General features: G+C 43.4%; 1 protein-coding gene across 1 annotated transcript in view; it reads left to right on the top strand.

Moving 5' to 3' along the window:
* SEZ6L (seizure related 6 homolog like) overlaps positions 1-17,346 on the top strand; it is a 239,932-nt gene that overhangs the window by 114,686 nt on the left and 107,900 nt on the right. The window contains exon 2 of the mRNA XM_072600100.1: positions 11,554-12,291. Within this exon, the coding sequence (XP_072456201.1) occupies positions 11,554-12,291 (738 nt within the window). The remainder of the gene's footprint in view (positions 1-11,553; positions 12,292-17,346) is intronic.

Raw genomic sequence — 17,346 nt, 5'->3', positions numbered from 1 at the left:
GAAAAATTTCACTTTAATGTCAATTAAAGTCAATGTAATCCCAATTGTAATTGCCTCCTCGTGTCATGGGATTTCCTCCCTCTAAACTCCCTCTTCTACAGTCTATCCTCCACTGAGCTGTTCTCAAGTCTGACCATGTCACTCACCTGCTCCCTAAGCCCCTCAGGGCCCTCTACTATGTCTAGTATAAAAAAGAGACTCCTTTGTTGGACTCTTACATTGACATAAAAATTCCTCAACATCCTAAATTGCACTGTGTCATTGCAAGAGTAAGCATATTTATTCCCTAAGGAAACAGTTAATTCCTAGGCACACTTGATCAGATAGACCAGCTCCCATGGTTCTGCCTAAAGCCAAGACATCTGGATGAAAGGAGAAAATATCAAGTCAGATATAATCATGTGGTGCTGGAAACTGACTGCCATATCCCCAAGACATCTGGATATTCATTTCTCGGTGGCATTTTTGGCTTTCCTGTAAATACAGTTCAGCTAAATCCTTGGTTGACTAAGTAGGAAAAGAAACATGGGATAGTGAGGAAGGGAAGTAGGGATGGAGAGAAGCAATCATTTTGATGTCAGAAAACCTGAGTTGGAATCTGGGCTCTGACACTTCCTATGTGACCTTGAGAAAATCATTTAGCCTCTTATCTCAGTTTACCTGTCTGTACAATAAGATTTTGACTAGCTGAAATCTAATGTCTATTCTACCCCTAAATCAGTGAATTTATCATCCCACGACATTGGTGGACCTCAGTTTCCTCATCTGGAAAATGAGGGTCTTGGTTTAGATGACCTGTAAAATCTCTTCCATCTCAAAAGTTAATGAAACAATAAAATTTGTGGCTGAGATAATTCTAAGCCATGACTGGTGATTTTGAAGAATGAGGGCTCCAGACTCCCTGAATTGGACATTTAAAGGTTGAGGCTCATCATTTGAGTAGCTTGTCCTTTTCTAGGGACACTAAATTTAATTCACCATCACTGAAGAATGGAGCAGATGATGACTCTGGTCTCCCGAGACTAACTGAGGAAATGGTGCCCAATAGATCATGACAGCCACCATTTCATCATCTCCGGGCCTCTTTTCCCTTAGTTGAAGTCTGAATGCCACAGAAAGTTGAGAGTGTGTGTGTGTGTGTGTGTGTGTGTGTGTGTGTGTGTGTGTGTGTGTTCAAATTGACCTTTCTTTTGTAGTTAAGTTCATTATTAATTAATCAATCAGTAAATGTTAATTGAGCACCAACTGTGTGCCAGGCTCTGTTCAAAGGACTGGAGATACAAAAAGGGGAAAAAATGCCTGCCTTCAAGGAGCTGACAATACTATCCAGTAAAATCTTTGTTGGCTAGTAACTTATTCCTCAAGGCAAGCATTGACCTGGACCAGATCAGGAACCCTGGGTTCTAATAGCCTCTTCAATACCTTGGTTGGTAGATTTCCTGATCTGTAACCAGCAATTTTATCTCCTAGAACAAGTATCATGAAGGTAAGTAGCTCAAATAAATAAGTGATGCCTCAAATCAAATTCTTATGAAAATGGACAGCTAGGTAGCAGAGTGGATAGAGAGATAGAATTCTGGACCTGGAGTCAGACTCCTCTGAGTTCAAATCTGGCCTCAGATACTTACTAGCTGTGTGACTCTGGGCAAGTCACTTCACCCTGTTTGCCTCAGTTTCCTCATCTGTAAATGAGCTGGAGAAGGAAATGCCAAACTGCTCCAGTATCTCTGCCAAGAAAAGCCCAAAAGGGGTCATAAAGGCTTGGACACAGTTGAAATGACTGATAGTCTTGTTCTCCAGAAGCTTACATTCTCCATTCTAAGGCCACTCCTAGCTCTGTGGTTCTGAGTTCTAAGGGCCTTTCTAGCTCTGACATTTTATGTTCTAAGTACCCTAAATCCCATGATTCTAAGTCCTAGGATTACTGGAACAATATACACAAAACTGCCTGGAAACAGAGTTCATCACCCATCATAACCCTGAAACTTATCAGAAAAGACAGTTCTCCTTTGCCATTTTGGCAGTGTGAGAGCCTAAGTCCCTTTCCCCCCCCCCCCATTATGAGCACCTCCAGAACCATGGCCAGCAGAAATTCCCCCCATCTTTCTCTCATCAGACCACTTTTCTTGCAGAAGCTAGTGGGCAAATGTAACAAAATAATTGCAGTGAATTTAACCTTCAACTTTAAAGTCTGAAGAATCCAGGCTCACTTCAGATCTCTGAGGAGTCGGATGTGTTGAGGGGGAGTAGGGGACAGGGAAAGAGCCTCCTGCAGAGCATACTAAGTACATTCCTTAGCAACCCTGGTTTCCATGGAAAGGGCTGACTCTCCCTCTGGCTCAGCTGGATCTCACATCATGAAGCACTTTCTTTAGCTACTACAATTTCTTCCCTCATTTTACCCAGGGAACTCTAGAGGAGACAGAGCCTTTGTCTTTAGGGGAAACCTCTTCAGGGTAAAAGGAGACACAGCAGCCAAGAAGTCTAGATGGCGGAAATAGGAGAGGCCCAGTGTCCAACATTAAGGAGAGGACAGTCCCCCAGCCCTCTGTCCTGGTTAGTAGTATAAAATATAGTTTGGGGCTCCAAGGATAAAGGGAAAGGGCTTTGATAAGCAGGAGACCATCTGGTTTAGGGCAGCCAGGGTCAGATGATTCCTAAAATTGTATTTATTAGCTTTGTCCCCTTGAGCAGCCAAGTGGTGCCATAGTGCATAGAGCACTTCTCCTGGAGTCAGGAACTCATCTTCTCGAGTTCGAACTTGGCCACAGATACTTATTAGCTGTGTAACCCTGAGCAAGTCACTTGTCAAGCTTCTTAGCTTGACTTACAAATGAAGAAACAGACCCAGTCCCACATAGGTAGTGAGTACCTGACATAGGATTGGAACACAAGTCTTTCATCTTCAGAGCCTTCCAGTGCACCATGCTCCCTCCCTGTAGCCTTAGAGCCTTGTCTAGAGCTCAGAAGGTTAAAAAATTTGCTCAGGATCACACAGCTAGGAGATATAAGAGGCAGGATTTGAATCCAGGCCTTTCTTGCTTCATTTCCAGCATTGCAGGGTAGTCAGGAACACTTGATCCCAAGTTTGATCCCGTGTTCATTTGTCCTACTCTCCAGTTGTTTCATCTTTTTAAAAAAGGCTTATGTCATTATTCTCCTTAAGAAAACTCGACCCTCCTCCAAACTTCTGTTTCTCCTGAAGATGCCATCATCTTTCCTGTTTCCCCCCCTTATTATTCTCCCTAAATTCAATCTCTTATCAGTTTTATCTCCAAGACATCTCTTGAATCTTTTTTCTTTCTTTTTTTTTCAAAGGGTATGAATGGGGAATGAGGCGGTAAAGTAGCTAGAGTGCCAGGCTTGGAGTCAGGAAGACTCTTCTTCCTGAGTTCAAATCCCCTCTCAAACACTTACTAGCTGGGTAACCCTGGGCAAGTCACTTAACCCTGTTTGCCTCAGTTCTTTATCTTTTAAGTGAGCTGGAAAAAGAAATGACAAACAACTCCTGTATCTCTGCCAAGAAAACCCCACATGGGGTCACAGAGAGTCGGACATGACTAAACAACGACAATGAAGTGGCACTTTTCAGAGGCAGAAATCCAAGCTATCAATAGCCATATGAAAAAATGCTCTAAATCATTAATAAATAGAGAAATTCAAAATATCCCTTTCTTTCCTTTCAAACATTCACTCATCAGCCCTCCTTCCCCCAGCATGAGCCTCATCATCTCTTTCCCAGACCATGGCCTCCTCATTGGTCTCCCCAGTTCTAGTCTCCCCCCTCTTCAGTTCATCCTCACTCAGATGCCACATTGGTATTCCTAAAGCACAGATCTGACCATGGCACTCCTCTGGTAAAAAGCAAACAAACCCTCTCGTGGCCCCTGCTTCCATCAGGATCAAACACAAACTCCTCCATTTGGCTTTGAAGGCTGCCACAACTTGGCTCCAGCTGTCCTCTCCATTGTGGGCATTGTGTGCATTGTGTGCAAAGTACTTTATTAACTGCAAAAGGCTAGGAGGGTTCTTAGCCTAGGGTGCATGAAATGTGTGTGTGAGTGTGTGTGTGAGTGTGTGTGTGTGTGTATGAGAGTGAGCATGTAACTATCTCAATCAACTTGCTTCCTGTATAATTCCATGCATTTCATTTTATGCAGTTAAACACATTATAAGAAAAGATCTAGAGGCTTCACCAAACTGTCAGAGCTGGAGGGACCTTAGAACAGGGAATGTCAGAGCTAGGAGGGACCTCAGAACAGAGGACGTCAGGAGCCTCACAACAAGGGATGTCAGGGCTGGGAGGGACCTCAGAATAAGGAATGTCAGGACTGGGAGGAGTCTCAGAAAAGGGGACGTCAAGGCTAAGAGGGACTCTGAGGTCATAAAACCCACAACCTTTGTGATAAAGGCCAGAGGGCCAGAGAGAGAAGCAGTCATGATGTAAATCACACAGGCAGTTGGTGACATACTGGAGCCCAGCACTTCAGATTCCCTGGTCAGGGCTTTATCCTCTGCCTGATTTTCAGCATTACTTAGACTATGGTGATGGTTAAACCTGTTCATTTGGGCTAAGAAAAAGAGGTAGCTATAAGATCTGTAATAGCACCCTAGGGCTTCCAAGCCAGAGTGCAAACCCTTCATTTGTTAGAAGAGAAGACTCTGTTCCCTAAACAATAAGTGAGTTGTGGATCCCACAGGTACTAATAATAAAAGTTAACACTTATATTGTACCTACTAGGCATTATGTTAAGCACTTCACAATTATTATCTCAGTTGATCCTCATACTCCTGGCAGGTAGGTGCTATTATCATGCCCATTTTACAGATGAGAAAATTGAGTCAAATAGAGGTTAGATGACTTTCCCAGGGTCACATAGCTAGTAAAGTGTCTGAGGTTTGATTTGAGCTCAGATATCTTCCCGACTCCAAGTCAAGGACTCTAACCATTGTATCACCTAGTTGCCCTCAAAGTAGTAAGTGATAGACAGAGCCTGGATTTGAGCCCAGATCTGACCCCACAACCCTATACCCATGCCATATATAGTAAGTGGCAGAAGTGAATCTGAATCTGAGTCCTCTGATTGCCCAGCTAACACTCTTTAGGAAGACCCAATAAAATTGTCCAATTGACCACTCCTTTCCCCTTCCTGGGAGCACTCACAGATACACAATCTGAGAGGTGGGACCAGGCCCAACTGAGATGCAGACAGAGCCTGTGCTCTTCTGGAATGATGGCTGGGTTCTGATCAGTGTTATACAACATGAGCATTTGTTGATGCCAGAAGCAAAGTACTGCAGTTCATATAGAATGAGCTGGAGAGACTTACTCCATGAAAGGAAATCAGCCACTGCAGCTGCACTGCAGGCAGAGGGATGCTCCAGGGACAGCACCAGAACAGGGCCCAGCAGTCAGAATTGGGGCTCTAGAAAAAGTTCGGTTCTCAAGCCCCAGGACTTTACTCCTCATCCAGGACTTCTCTGTTCTTCTAATGTTGACGATGCTCAGATGCTGGTGGTGATGGCCCAAAGTAGGCAGGGACAGAATCTCATCACTGAAAAACATTCAACAACTGACCCAAAACCAGGAGACAGAAAACCTGGGCCCAATCTAGTCCTGACTTCTTGTGGACCATCCAGCAAGTCACCTCCATCTCAACATCCTCCTCTATAGGGCTTAGCCCACAGGGATGGGGAACCTAAGGCCTTAAGGCTGCATGTGACCTTCTCAGGTGCAGCCTTTTGATTGAGTCCAAGTTTGACAGAACAAATCCTCTTATTTAGGGGATTTGTACTGTGAAGTCTGGACTCAGTCAAAAGGCCGCACTTGAGGACCTAGAGGGCCACATGTGACCTCAAGGCCACAGGCTCCCCAATCCTGATATTGGATAAAGGGTTATAATTATAATAAATAGGAGCTCTTTCCTGTTCCCCCCTATTTTCTACCATTCTTTCCCTCTTGAAATGAATTTGTATCTACTTTTTATCTATCTATATGTCGGACTATAAAAATTAAAACACCATGAGGACCGGATCTGTAAGTCCACAAATTTCCAGATGAAAAAAATTCCTTCTACCAATGCAGGTCAGCATCTTCCCTGAAACTAATAACCTTAGAGAGTTGATATGAAAATCTATCACTTTGTATTCACTTATCTTTCTACAGATTGTGCTAGATGCCCACTAAGGTCCTTCCAGGCCTAGATGCATGGTCTTACAGTCACCACTGCTCCCTGAATGAACTTGTTTTCTTTGTATGTGTAGAGCCTAGCACTGTGCCTGGCACAGGAATGAGATGAATGTCTGCTGAACTGAATTGACTTAGAAGTATTGGCCTAGGTAATCTCTAAGGGTCAGTAAATTGAATCAAGTTTAAGATCTATTAAGTGTCTAAAATGTATAAAGCCCTGTGCTCAGCACTGGGGAGATATATATATATATACACACATATATGTATATATATATATATATATATGCACACACACATATATATGTATATGTATATTGCATGTGTATGTGCATATATATGTATATATATTTATATTATTGCCCATGCACTTTGGTCTGCCCCTATGATCCGCTCCTCCCATTGCAGAGTTCTTCCTGAAACTTCCATTCTAAGGAAGAACCAGGTCAGTCATCCTTCATCCTCTCCAAAATCTGGTCCTGGCTCTCTGAGCTTCACCCCTTCAACTGCCTTCCCGCCCTGGAAGATCCCTCCAGGCCTACAACCTGCTCCAACCAGTGATGACTTCCTTCTAGAGCAGGAGTAGGGAACCTGAGGCCTCTAGATCCTCAAGTGTGGTCCTTTGACTACATCCAAACTTCACAGAATCAATCCCCTTAATAAAAGGATTTCTTCTGTCAAACACGTACTCAGTCAAAATTCCACATAGAAGGACCTAGAAGGCCACATGTGGCCTTGGGGCTGCAGGTTCCCCACCCCTAGCAGACTATCCACTCTTACCTTTCCCCACTGCCTTTCAACTCCCTTTAATATGATATATCTCCACCCCCACCATTAAGCAGGGCCAGTCCTTCTATTTGCTTTTATTTGTATCCCCAGTGCATAGTACATAACGTGGAACCTAATACTCATTTAATGTATAACATACTTGTTGCTTTGACAAGGTTACATTCTACTGAGACGATATAATGCCTATACAGATTAACATGTTATATGGTTGAGAAGGAGAAGAACATGGAGTGCTTCCTATAAGGTGCTGTAGGAATACTTGAGTATTGAGAGAGTACTTTCAGTCTTACAGTCATCAGGGAAGGCTTTCCATAGGCAGAGATGAGGCATGCCTTCCAAGTATGTGGGAGGGAAGGAGAGCCTTAGCCTCCCCAAACATACAGAAGCAGAGAATTTGGCAGGACAAGGTAGAAGAACAACATTTGGGCTGTACCCTAGAATAAATTAACAGAAGTCATGTGGAATAAACTTGAAAGGTAGGTCAGCACTAGATTTTGAAGGATTTTACATGCCTGACTAAGAAATTTAAACCACCCTAGAGGCAATAGGGAGCCACTGAGTGTTTTTGAGGAGGGAAATGACATGACCAGACCCATCACTTAAAAAGATTAATTTGCCAGCTGTGTGTTGGTTAGCATTAACAAACATTTACTAATCACCTGCTAGGTGGCAGGCACTGGGCCAAGTGCTAGAGATATACACAAAAAAGGTAAAAGACAACCTTGCCCTCCAGAAGCTCATGGTCTAACGAAGGAGATAATGTACAAATAAATATGTACAAACTATTTTGTTGGCATAGTTGAGTCATTTCGGTGACTTGGGGATTTTCTTGGCAAAGATACTGATGTAGTTTGTCATTTCCCTCTCCAGCTCATTTTACAGATGGAAACTGAAGCAAACAGGATGAAGTGACTTGACCAGTGTCACACACCTAATATCTGAGGCAGGATTTGAACTTGGGTCTTCATGACTCCAGTCCCAGTGCTTTATCCATTAAATCACCTAGCTGCTATATACAGGATAAGCAGGAAATAATTAGAGAGTGAAAGTATTAGAATGAAGAAGGATCGGGAAAGACTTCTTATAAAAGATGGAATTTTAGCTATGATTTGAAAGAAGCCAGGGAAGCCAAGAGGGAAGGCATTTCAAGTCAGAGAAAATGCCTAGAATCAAGAGATGGCATATCTTGGTCATGGAAAAGAAAGGAGGTCAGTGTCACTGGATCACAAAGCACATGTCAGTGACTAAAGTATAAAAAGATTGGAAAGTAGGAGGAGGCTGACATGAAGGACTCCAAAAGCCAAATAGATGACTATGTATTTCATCCTGGAGTCAATATGGAGCCATCCCCAGTTTATTGAGTCGGGGAGGGTAACATGATGGATTTGCTCTTTGGGAAAATCACTTTGGTCAACTATCAAGAGGTAAAGCTGGAGACAAGAAGACTGAGCCTTGGTTTGCCCATCTATACAAAGTAGAGAGTTGGACTATATGGCCTTTGAGGTCTCAATCTAGGACACTAGAAGTCTTCTTGACTCCAGTTCTCCCCTCTCTAAAATGTGGGCATTGGACCTAGTGGCCTCTGAGATTGTTTTCAGCCCTAGCTCTGTGGTCCCATAATCCTATAATGAATGAGTTGATTATTATAGTAGTTCATGGAAGAAGTGGTCAGGGCCTGGAATAGAACATTGGTCATGAAAGTAGAGAGAAACGTGTAGATTTGACAACTGGTTGAATGTAGGAGGTGAGTGAGGATGACAAATCCAAGTGACTGGAAGGACCATCATGCTAACAGAAAAAGTAATTTTAAAAAGTAGCAATAGCATCTTTTATTTCTATAGTCCCTTGTGCTTAACAGAGAACTTTCTAGCAAACCTGTGAAGTAAGTATTTTTGAAGCATCTCTACCTCCATTTTGCAGATGAGTAAACTGAAGCTCTGAGTGGCTAAATGACTTCTCCAACGTCCCACACATAGGCTGTTGAAAAGTTGAGTTTCCATCCTGTTTCTCTTTACTCCATAGTCCAGCATTCTTTTCTGTTACTGTCAATAGGAAAACAGAAGTTGAGGGACATATATCGGGGGGGGGGGGGGAGTTTGAGGACAGGGTCAAAAGTTGAAGACAATGTATTTCATTTTGTACATGTTGACTTGAAACTACCAGCAGGAGATCCAGGTAGCACTGTCCAACAAACCAGTTTTTGATGTGGGAAGAGATTAGAAGGAGATATAATGACTTTGAAGTCATTTGCATAGAAATGGTCATTGAACCATCAAAGAGGATGGAACACCAAGAAAGATGTTGTCAGTATAAAGAGAAGAGAACCCAGGATAGAGACTTGAGGAACACTCACATTTTCAGGACAATAGAGGCAGGAGGGACCAGAGAAGGAGTCTGAATAGAGAGACAAAAGAACCCAGAAAAAAACATAGTGTCATGGGAGTCAAGGGAAGGAGACTAAGGAGAGGAGAGAAAGAATGTCATATATTATAGAAAGGTCAATGAGGATGAGGACTGAGAAGAGATCGTAAGATTTAGCTATTTAGAAAGTGACTGATTATTCTGGAAAGGACATTTCATCTAATCAGTGCAGTCAAAAACCAGACTGCAAGGAGTTGAGATATGAGTCGGTGGTTAGAGGCAATGAGTGTAGACAGCATTATTTTGTAGAAATTTGGCATTCAAGGGGAAGAGAGGTACAGAGAGATAACATGAGGGGATGACAGGGTCAAAAGAAGGTTGTGTATAGCCTGTTTGTTTCTAAGATAAAGAAAACCTGTACATTTGTGTAGCCTGCAAGAAAGGAGTCCAGAGATGGGGAGAGATTGAAGATAATGTTAGGAAGTTGGGGGTGATTGATGGGAAGAGACTAGAGGAGAATGGAAGAGATAAGATCAAAAACACAAGTGGAAAGCTTAGCCTGGGTATAACAAATGACTGTCTTATCTTCTGAGACTAGAATAAAGGATAAAAAGAACAGGTGAATATGTAAAAGGTTTGAGATATGGAGGAGGAGAGATGAGGAATTTCACAGTAGATAGTCCAAGTTTTCTCAGTAAAGTGGGAGGTAAGGATATTTGTGGAGAGAGAAAGATGGGGTATGTGAACTTGTAGGCTTGAGGAGAGAGGAGGATTGAAATAGTCACTTGGGAAAGGGTGCTACAGAGTCAATCAAATCAGGATGAAAGGATTACAATATAACAATGAGGTCTCAATTTAGGTTACCTGTTGTTCATTTGGAATAGTCTTCCTCCAGCCGTATTTGGCAGCCCAGCAGTGGGAGCAGAGAAGGTGAATGCTGGGGGTGACCTAGAGTTCAGATTAGCAAAGTAGGAACAGCTTGTTGTTGTGTTTGTCCTTCGTTCTGAAGAGGATCATAACATCCAGATGATGACATGACTTGCAGCTGACTTTGATTTGAGTGAGGGAGGGCTGTGCAAGGTTACCAACCTCACTTTCTTCTCCTGAGCCATCTGGGTCCAGTGGCCTGATATTCATCAAGATGACTGGAGATGACCCAGGATGCAATGTGGGGCCCTGACCCTTTCAGCCTAAGGTCTTAGAGCATTCTCACTTTGATTGAGACACACCCATTCAATGAATAGGCTTCTTTAAGTTACTCAAGGGATGACCTATTTAAAAAAAAATTGAACTGGGAGAAGACCCTCAGGATTTGTGGGTAAAAGAGAACCAATTACTATTTAGTTATTACATCCACTCTGTGCTAGGTGGGTGGGGGCTTGTTGTTCAGTCTATGAGCTCCAGAGTGAATTGAGTTTAAGGCTTGATCTTTGAGGAAGAAATGTAGCCAGTAAACTCAAAAGACAAAAAGGCAGTTTTTGGCCATGGAGTTTACCTTCCCCTGGGCAGAACAACAGAGGAGCGGAGGGGAGGGGGGAGGGGAGGGGAGAGGGGAGAGGAGGGAGGGGAGGAGAGGAGAGGTCCTTCCAGATGTAGCATTTTGTGTTCTGATCCTCTTCTTCTAAGAAGGAAGGAAGGAAGGAAGGAAGGAAGGAAGGAAGGAAGGAAGGAAGGAAGGAAGGAAGGAAGGAAGGAAGGAAGGAAGGAAGGAAGGAAGGAAGGAAGGGAGGGAGGGAGGGAGGGAGGGAGGGAGGACATTAAAAGTCAAAGCTGGGAAGGGTCTTGATTGAACACAGAATGAATTTCTTTCTCTCTCTGGTCTCTTCCAGCTTTGACATTTTAGGTCTAAGGCCCCTTCAACTATGACAGTCCTCTCTTTCAGCTGCTCACAGTTCTAATAGTCTCTGTTCCAAGACCCTTCCTAGTTCTGACATTCTATGTTCTAAGGTCCCTTCTAGCTCTGATCTCTTTGAAAGCCCTTCCCAGCTTTGACATTCTCTATTCTAAGACCTCTCCAGCTCTGACATTCAATACCCCAGTGCTCTATGTGACCTTTGGAAAATCACTTCTCACTGGGCCTAATTTTCCTCATCTGTAAAATGAGAGCACTGGACTGGAGAGCTCTCATTTCCTCCAAGGTCTCTTCCAGCTGTGACAGTCCATAGTCCTAGACAAGTAACCAAGAATTTATTTGCATCTTTTCTTTTCTTTCCTAGATGTTTACCCAGAAGGGAGGGTGGGGCCCTCTAGCCCATACCACCTGCACCCTGAGGAGCTGGCCAACAACAAGATAAGTAAAGAGAATGCTGAAGGCAGAGTGAGTACTCCTGCAAGTGCTGTCCAGCCTGGGGAAGAAGATGCAGAGATGGAACTGAAGGGAACAGCTCCGGCTCACCTAGAAAACCTGCCTATGTCAACAGTCCTGGCAGAGGCCAGTGGGAAGCATACTTTTCCACCAAGGAAGAAACCCCCTTCTCTCAAGCAAGTTAACACAGCAAGAAAGCATCTGAGGCCAAAGACAACTCCTTCCATGCTACAGAGGATGGCCTCCCAACCTGCCCCTTCCAATCCAGGCTTCTTCTCCTTCACAGACAAACCCCATGCACCAGAGGACCCAGCCTCCAGCACCCTGGAGGGTAGACATGGGATGGCCGAGCAGCCCTCCTGGCTGGGCCGGAAAGGAGGTGGTGGCCCCACCACTCCGGCCCCCTTGGAGATCTCCCCCTACACCTCCCTTCCGCTCTTGGAGCACACCTTGCTTCAAAGTCCAGATGAGACCGAGGCATCCATTCCCACAGCTCAGGATGCTCCCATAGAGGATGGGGCCAGTCCCATTCCTCTGAAGGAGAAGATGGTGGAGAATGATCTGACCAGCTCTGCCTCAGAGGAAAGTCAAGAGACAACCACTTCCACCATCATTACAACCACAGTCATCACTACAGAGCAGGCTCCAGGTCAGGAGGCCTTCCTTCTCTTAACATACAGTGTGGGAAACCTTTGATCCTTGTGATGATAATAACAAGTGGCTGCCATTAAGTTGGATTTTTGTGGTTTACAAACTAATCCTAGGTCCCTCCCTCTAGAGCTGAAGGAGGCCCTCTAGTCCAATGCTCTCATTTTACAGATGAGAAAACTGAGGCCCAAATAGAAGTGATTTTTCAATGTTACATAGATCTTTGGGTTAAAGGTAGGGCTTAAATCCAGATTCTTTGACTGCAGTGTTCTTCCCACTACTTTAGTAAGAGAGGAGAGTTAAAAATGAGTCTGAAATTATAAGTCCAGATCATTGGAAAACACAGGATAGATGTAAAGGTAACAGGTACCTCAGAGGTCACCTAGCCCAATTCCCTCATTTTTCAGGTGAGGAAACTGAGACCCAGAAAGGTTAAGTAATTTAGAATTATAGGATTATAATTCTAAATCTGGAAAGGACTTCAGAGACCATTTAGTCTATCTCTCATTTTATAGATGAGGGTTAAGTGACTTGCCCAGGGTCATGTAGGTACTAAATATAAGTATGGGATTTGAACCCAGGTTCTCAACTTCAGAGTCGTAGCTCTTTCCACCGTACCATGTACCATGATGTATTTTTATAATCCTAGAAACTTCTTTGAAGCTCAGAGAAATTGGGTGACTTGCCCAAGACCACACAAGTAACAAATCCAGGCTTCAAACACAGGTCCCCTTTCTCCACCTCTGGTTCTATGTTATTTACACCATTCTCTCCTCTGACACCTTCACAACAGGTCTCCGAGGTATGTGGAGCAAGTGTTATTATCCCCCTCCCCCACAATCTTACAAAGGATTGAACAGAAGGAACTTTTTCTGGGGATATATGGCTAATAAACGGTAGGAATAAAAATAATACTCATATGTTTAAAGCACTTTAAAGTAGGTAAAATGTTTTCCTTCTAACAATCCTGTTAGTTCATCAGTATAGGAACCTTCTACTGTAAGAATTCTCTTTACCAAGCAGATGATTTAGTATGTAGGATCCAGAACATTTCCAAAAACATAGAGAAGTTGTGACTTGCCCAGGATCACACGGCTAGCATTGGAGGTGAAATTTAGATATAGATCTTCCTGATTCCAAGTCCAGCACTTTATCTGGGTCATCTCCACAATACGAATCTTACTCTGTCCATTTTATTGATGAATAATCTAGGGCTTAGAAAGTTTAAATGACTTGACCATGATGTTATACAGCCAAGAAGTACTAGAAGCAAGATTCAGACCCAGGTTTTTCATAACACCAGGTCCAGAGCTCCTCTGCTCTTAATTATATATTATTATAATGTACATTTAAAATATAATATTATGTTTTAAGGTTTACAAAACACTTGCAAACATTATATCATTTAGTCCCCACAGCAACCTTGTAAAAAAGAGGTTATTCTTAGCATTTTACAGATAGGAAACTGAGACCCAGAGAAATGAAGTGACTTGCCCAAGATCAAATAGAATGGGGGAGGAAAGGGGGGGGGAACAAGATTTGAACTCGTCTTTCTAATTCTAATTGAACTATCAGTGACCTATCCATGACATCACTCTTTCTCCTACTATGTGGACAGCATCAAGCTGAGATAAGTTAAGGAGTTCACAGTCTAAGGGGAGATGTGACCCAAATACACACTTTGATATCACTAATTTCTTAGAGAGGTGCAGAACAAACTGTGAGATCCAAGAGGGAAGGTCATTACCAATCAGGGAGATCCAGGAAGGTCCCAGAGAGGAAGAGGCATTGAAGTTGGGCTTTAAAGGATGAAGAAAAATACAAGGTCCAACAAGAGGGAGGAGAAAGATTCTAGGCCCATGGAAGACATAAGGGTGGGAAAGCCCAGTGTAAGTTCAGGAGACAAAGAGTTAGCCAGTTTGGTGGAATCATAGAAAGGGGAGAGAGAAGTGACCAATCAATTAATAAGCATTTTAAGGGCCTCCTCTTTGCCAGGCACTGTGAAAAGTTTAGGAGATTCAAAGATCAAAATGAAACCATCCTTGCCCTACAAGAGTTAATGAGACTATGGAAAGAATCTAAAAGGTAGAATGGGAGTAGATTATAAAGAACTTGAAGAGACAGAGAAAAGAGGAAAAAGGAAAGAGAAGACTGGAGCCAAATATGAAAGAGTCTAAATGGGAGACTTTTTTTTATTCTTCAGGTAATAGGGACTCACTGAAACTTCTTGAGCAGGGGAGTAGCATGGTGAAATGCGTGCTTTAGGAATATCAGTTTAGTAGCCGCATGGGGGATGACCTGGAGCAGTCAGGAATAAAGATAAGGAGCTAGAAATCCCCTGTATAAAGGCTGTTGAAGTCTTGGAAGTTAATGAGACCACAAAAGGAGGGAGGGTAAAGAGAGAAGAAAGGGGGCCAAAGAGAGGACCATGCAGGACAATAGTCAGGACAAGGAAGAGAAATCACTGAAGAAGCTAGAAGAGGAGATGAAGATGTAAGGAAAGTATATGAGTATGGCATCTTTTAGGTCAAAGGGAGGAGAGCATAAAGAGCAAGGGAGGAGAGCATAAAGAGCAAGGGAGGGTGGGGTGATTGTCAATGGGAAAAACCGTGGGAAGGTCAAGATTGAGAGGCTGAAGAGGGCTGGGGTGGAAAACAGCCATTTTATTTGGTAATTGGGAAATGTCTGTCTGGTGATTTTCAAGAAAGAAATTCCAGTAGTGAGATAATGCCTATATTAAAAAAAATTGGTGAGAGAATGGGTAATGAACAAGTCGAGGTATCTGGTATAAACTTTGTCAATGAATTTAGCTATGAAGGATGTGGGGTGGGGGTGACTGAATGGGAGAGAAGGGTCAATGGAGGGCGTCCCTAAGGTCTAAGAGAGTTTGTAGTGAAGGGGAGGTAGAAGATGCACAAAAAGAAGGGATGGGTACTGGTAGAAGTGAACAAGGGTGCAGGTGAGGCCATTCATTAGCCTTCATGAGACTCCTGCCCAGAGGAGAAGAGAGTGGGGGTGATGATGCCTAGAAAATATTAAGGAATGGAAGACTGGAGCTGAGGAGGTTAGCATCAGATGGTCGCAGCCTTCTCTGTGACTTGGGAGAACAGCCTGTACCCCAAGTCTCTTGGCTGCCAATCTACTGCCCTGCTCACAGAGGCACAGGTGCCTTGAGGATGCCTTATGTTCAGAGAGTTTTTGCTTTTCACCCTTCACAGGCATTATCTCATTCATTCCTCTCAAGGATTCTCTCTCAAAAGACATTTACATGCCACACACATTTGCTATTCTTGTCCCATCACCAAACAAACATAATTTTCAGGGGATTGAAATTAATTCCGGGATACTTCTCAATGTACCAAGCTCCAGTGTTCATGCCATCCCCTTCTTTTGTTTCCCTCCCCTCTTTCCTGGGCTGGGCCTCCTTTTCTTTCTCTCCATCTTCTACATAGCTCGGTGCTTTAATGCTTCTGCTATGCCAGACTTTATACTCAAAATCACAATTCTTTGTTCTCTCTCCCTTCTCTTCTTTCTAACAAGACCCTATATCTTTGTTGTCAGAGCTTGTCTATTTCTTCCCCTAGACCAACCCTGGCATAATGTAGAGAATGTTTATAACTACAAGATCTGGGTCAGTCACCAAGCATTTATGAAGCAATTACTATGTCCTAAGCACTGTAATTCCCAGTCTAACATGAGAGACAACAGGCAGACATGAAACATGCAAGTGTGGACAAACAATAGAAGTACAAAATAGATGGAACAAGAGGGTTGGGGAAAATTACAAGCCTATAGAATACAGAGAGGAGGGAAAACCCAGTATATATACAGGAGGCAAAGAGCTATTCAGTTTGGTGGAATCATGGAATGCATAGAGGAATCCTCTCGGAAGGAAGGTATGGTAGGCTAGGGGAACCAGAAAAGCCTCCTGCTTAAGAAAGGATTGGAGCTAAGTCTTGATAAAGTCAGGAAGCAGAGATGGGAGGGAGAGCATTCCAGGCATGGGAGACAGCCAAAGAAAAGAGATTGCGGTAGGAGATGGGACGTTGTGTTAGAGGACTAGCCATGAGTTCAACGTTGCCAGATAGTAATGTGTGTTCATCCTTCGTTGCTGAAGAAGACCATGCCATCAGAGAAATGATGACATGACTTGCACTTGACTTTGTTCTGAGTGAGGGAGGGCTGTGCAGGTCACCAGCCTCACGTCTCCTCCAGAGCCATCTGAATCCAGTGACCAGATATTCATCAGGATGACTGGAGATGACCCAGGATAAGGCAACTGGGGTTAAGTGACTTGCTCAAGGTCATACAGCTAGTGAGTGTCAAGTGTCTGAGGTGAGATTTGAACTCAGGTCCTCCTGACTCCTGCACTGGTGCTCTATCTACTGCATCACCTAGCTGCCCCTCTGCCAGATAGTAAAGTACATGATGGAGAGTCAAGTGTCAGAAGACTGGAAAGACAAGAAGAGGTCAGATAATTAAGAGCTTTAATAGCCAAACAGAGGGTTTTATATCTGATACTGGAAATAATAAGGAGCCCCTGGAAGTTTTGAATGGGAGGGAGTGACATGGTCAGAAATTAGATTAGAAAAAAGTTCTTAGGTAACTGAGTGGATAGGTGGATTGGAGGAGGGAGAGACTTGAGACAGGGAAGTCACTTAGACAACTGTTAACAATAGTTCAGGTGAGAGGTGATGAGGGAGTCTTAGGATGGTGGCTATGCAGCAGTGAGAGAGGGGATATATAGGAGAGATGTGACAATAGAATTTAGTAGCAGGTTGGATATGGTCAGTGGGTGCAGTTGAGAAGTCAAGAATGAGGTGCAACCTCTGTTGTTCCAGAACTTCATATTTCATTGTCTTTTATAGGCAGATAGAATGAAGATAGTTATTCCCATTTTGCAAATGAGGAAACTGAGGCTCAGAGAGGAATAATTTGTTCAAGTGCATCCAATGTGCTAGCAACAACCAGAATTGAAATTGCATTTCTGGCCTCCTAATGTGGGGCCATGACTGTTTCAAGATTCTGGCTCTGAGTGTCTACACTGGCCCCTTGA

The sequence above is a fragment of the Notamacropus eugenii genome, chromosome 4 (genome assembly GCF_028372415.1).
Source record: "Notamacropus eugenii isolate mMacEug1 chromosome 4, mMacEug1.pri_v2, whole genome shotgun sequence".
NCBI lineage: Eukaryota > Metazoa > Chordata > Mammalia > Diprotodontia > Macropodidae > Notamacropus > Notamacropus eugenii.
Note: the sequence above shows the minus strand (reverse complement) of the source record. Positions and strands in the feature narration are given on the sequence as shown.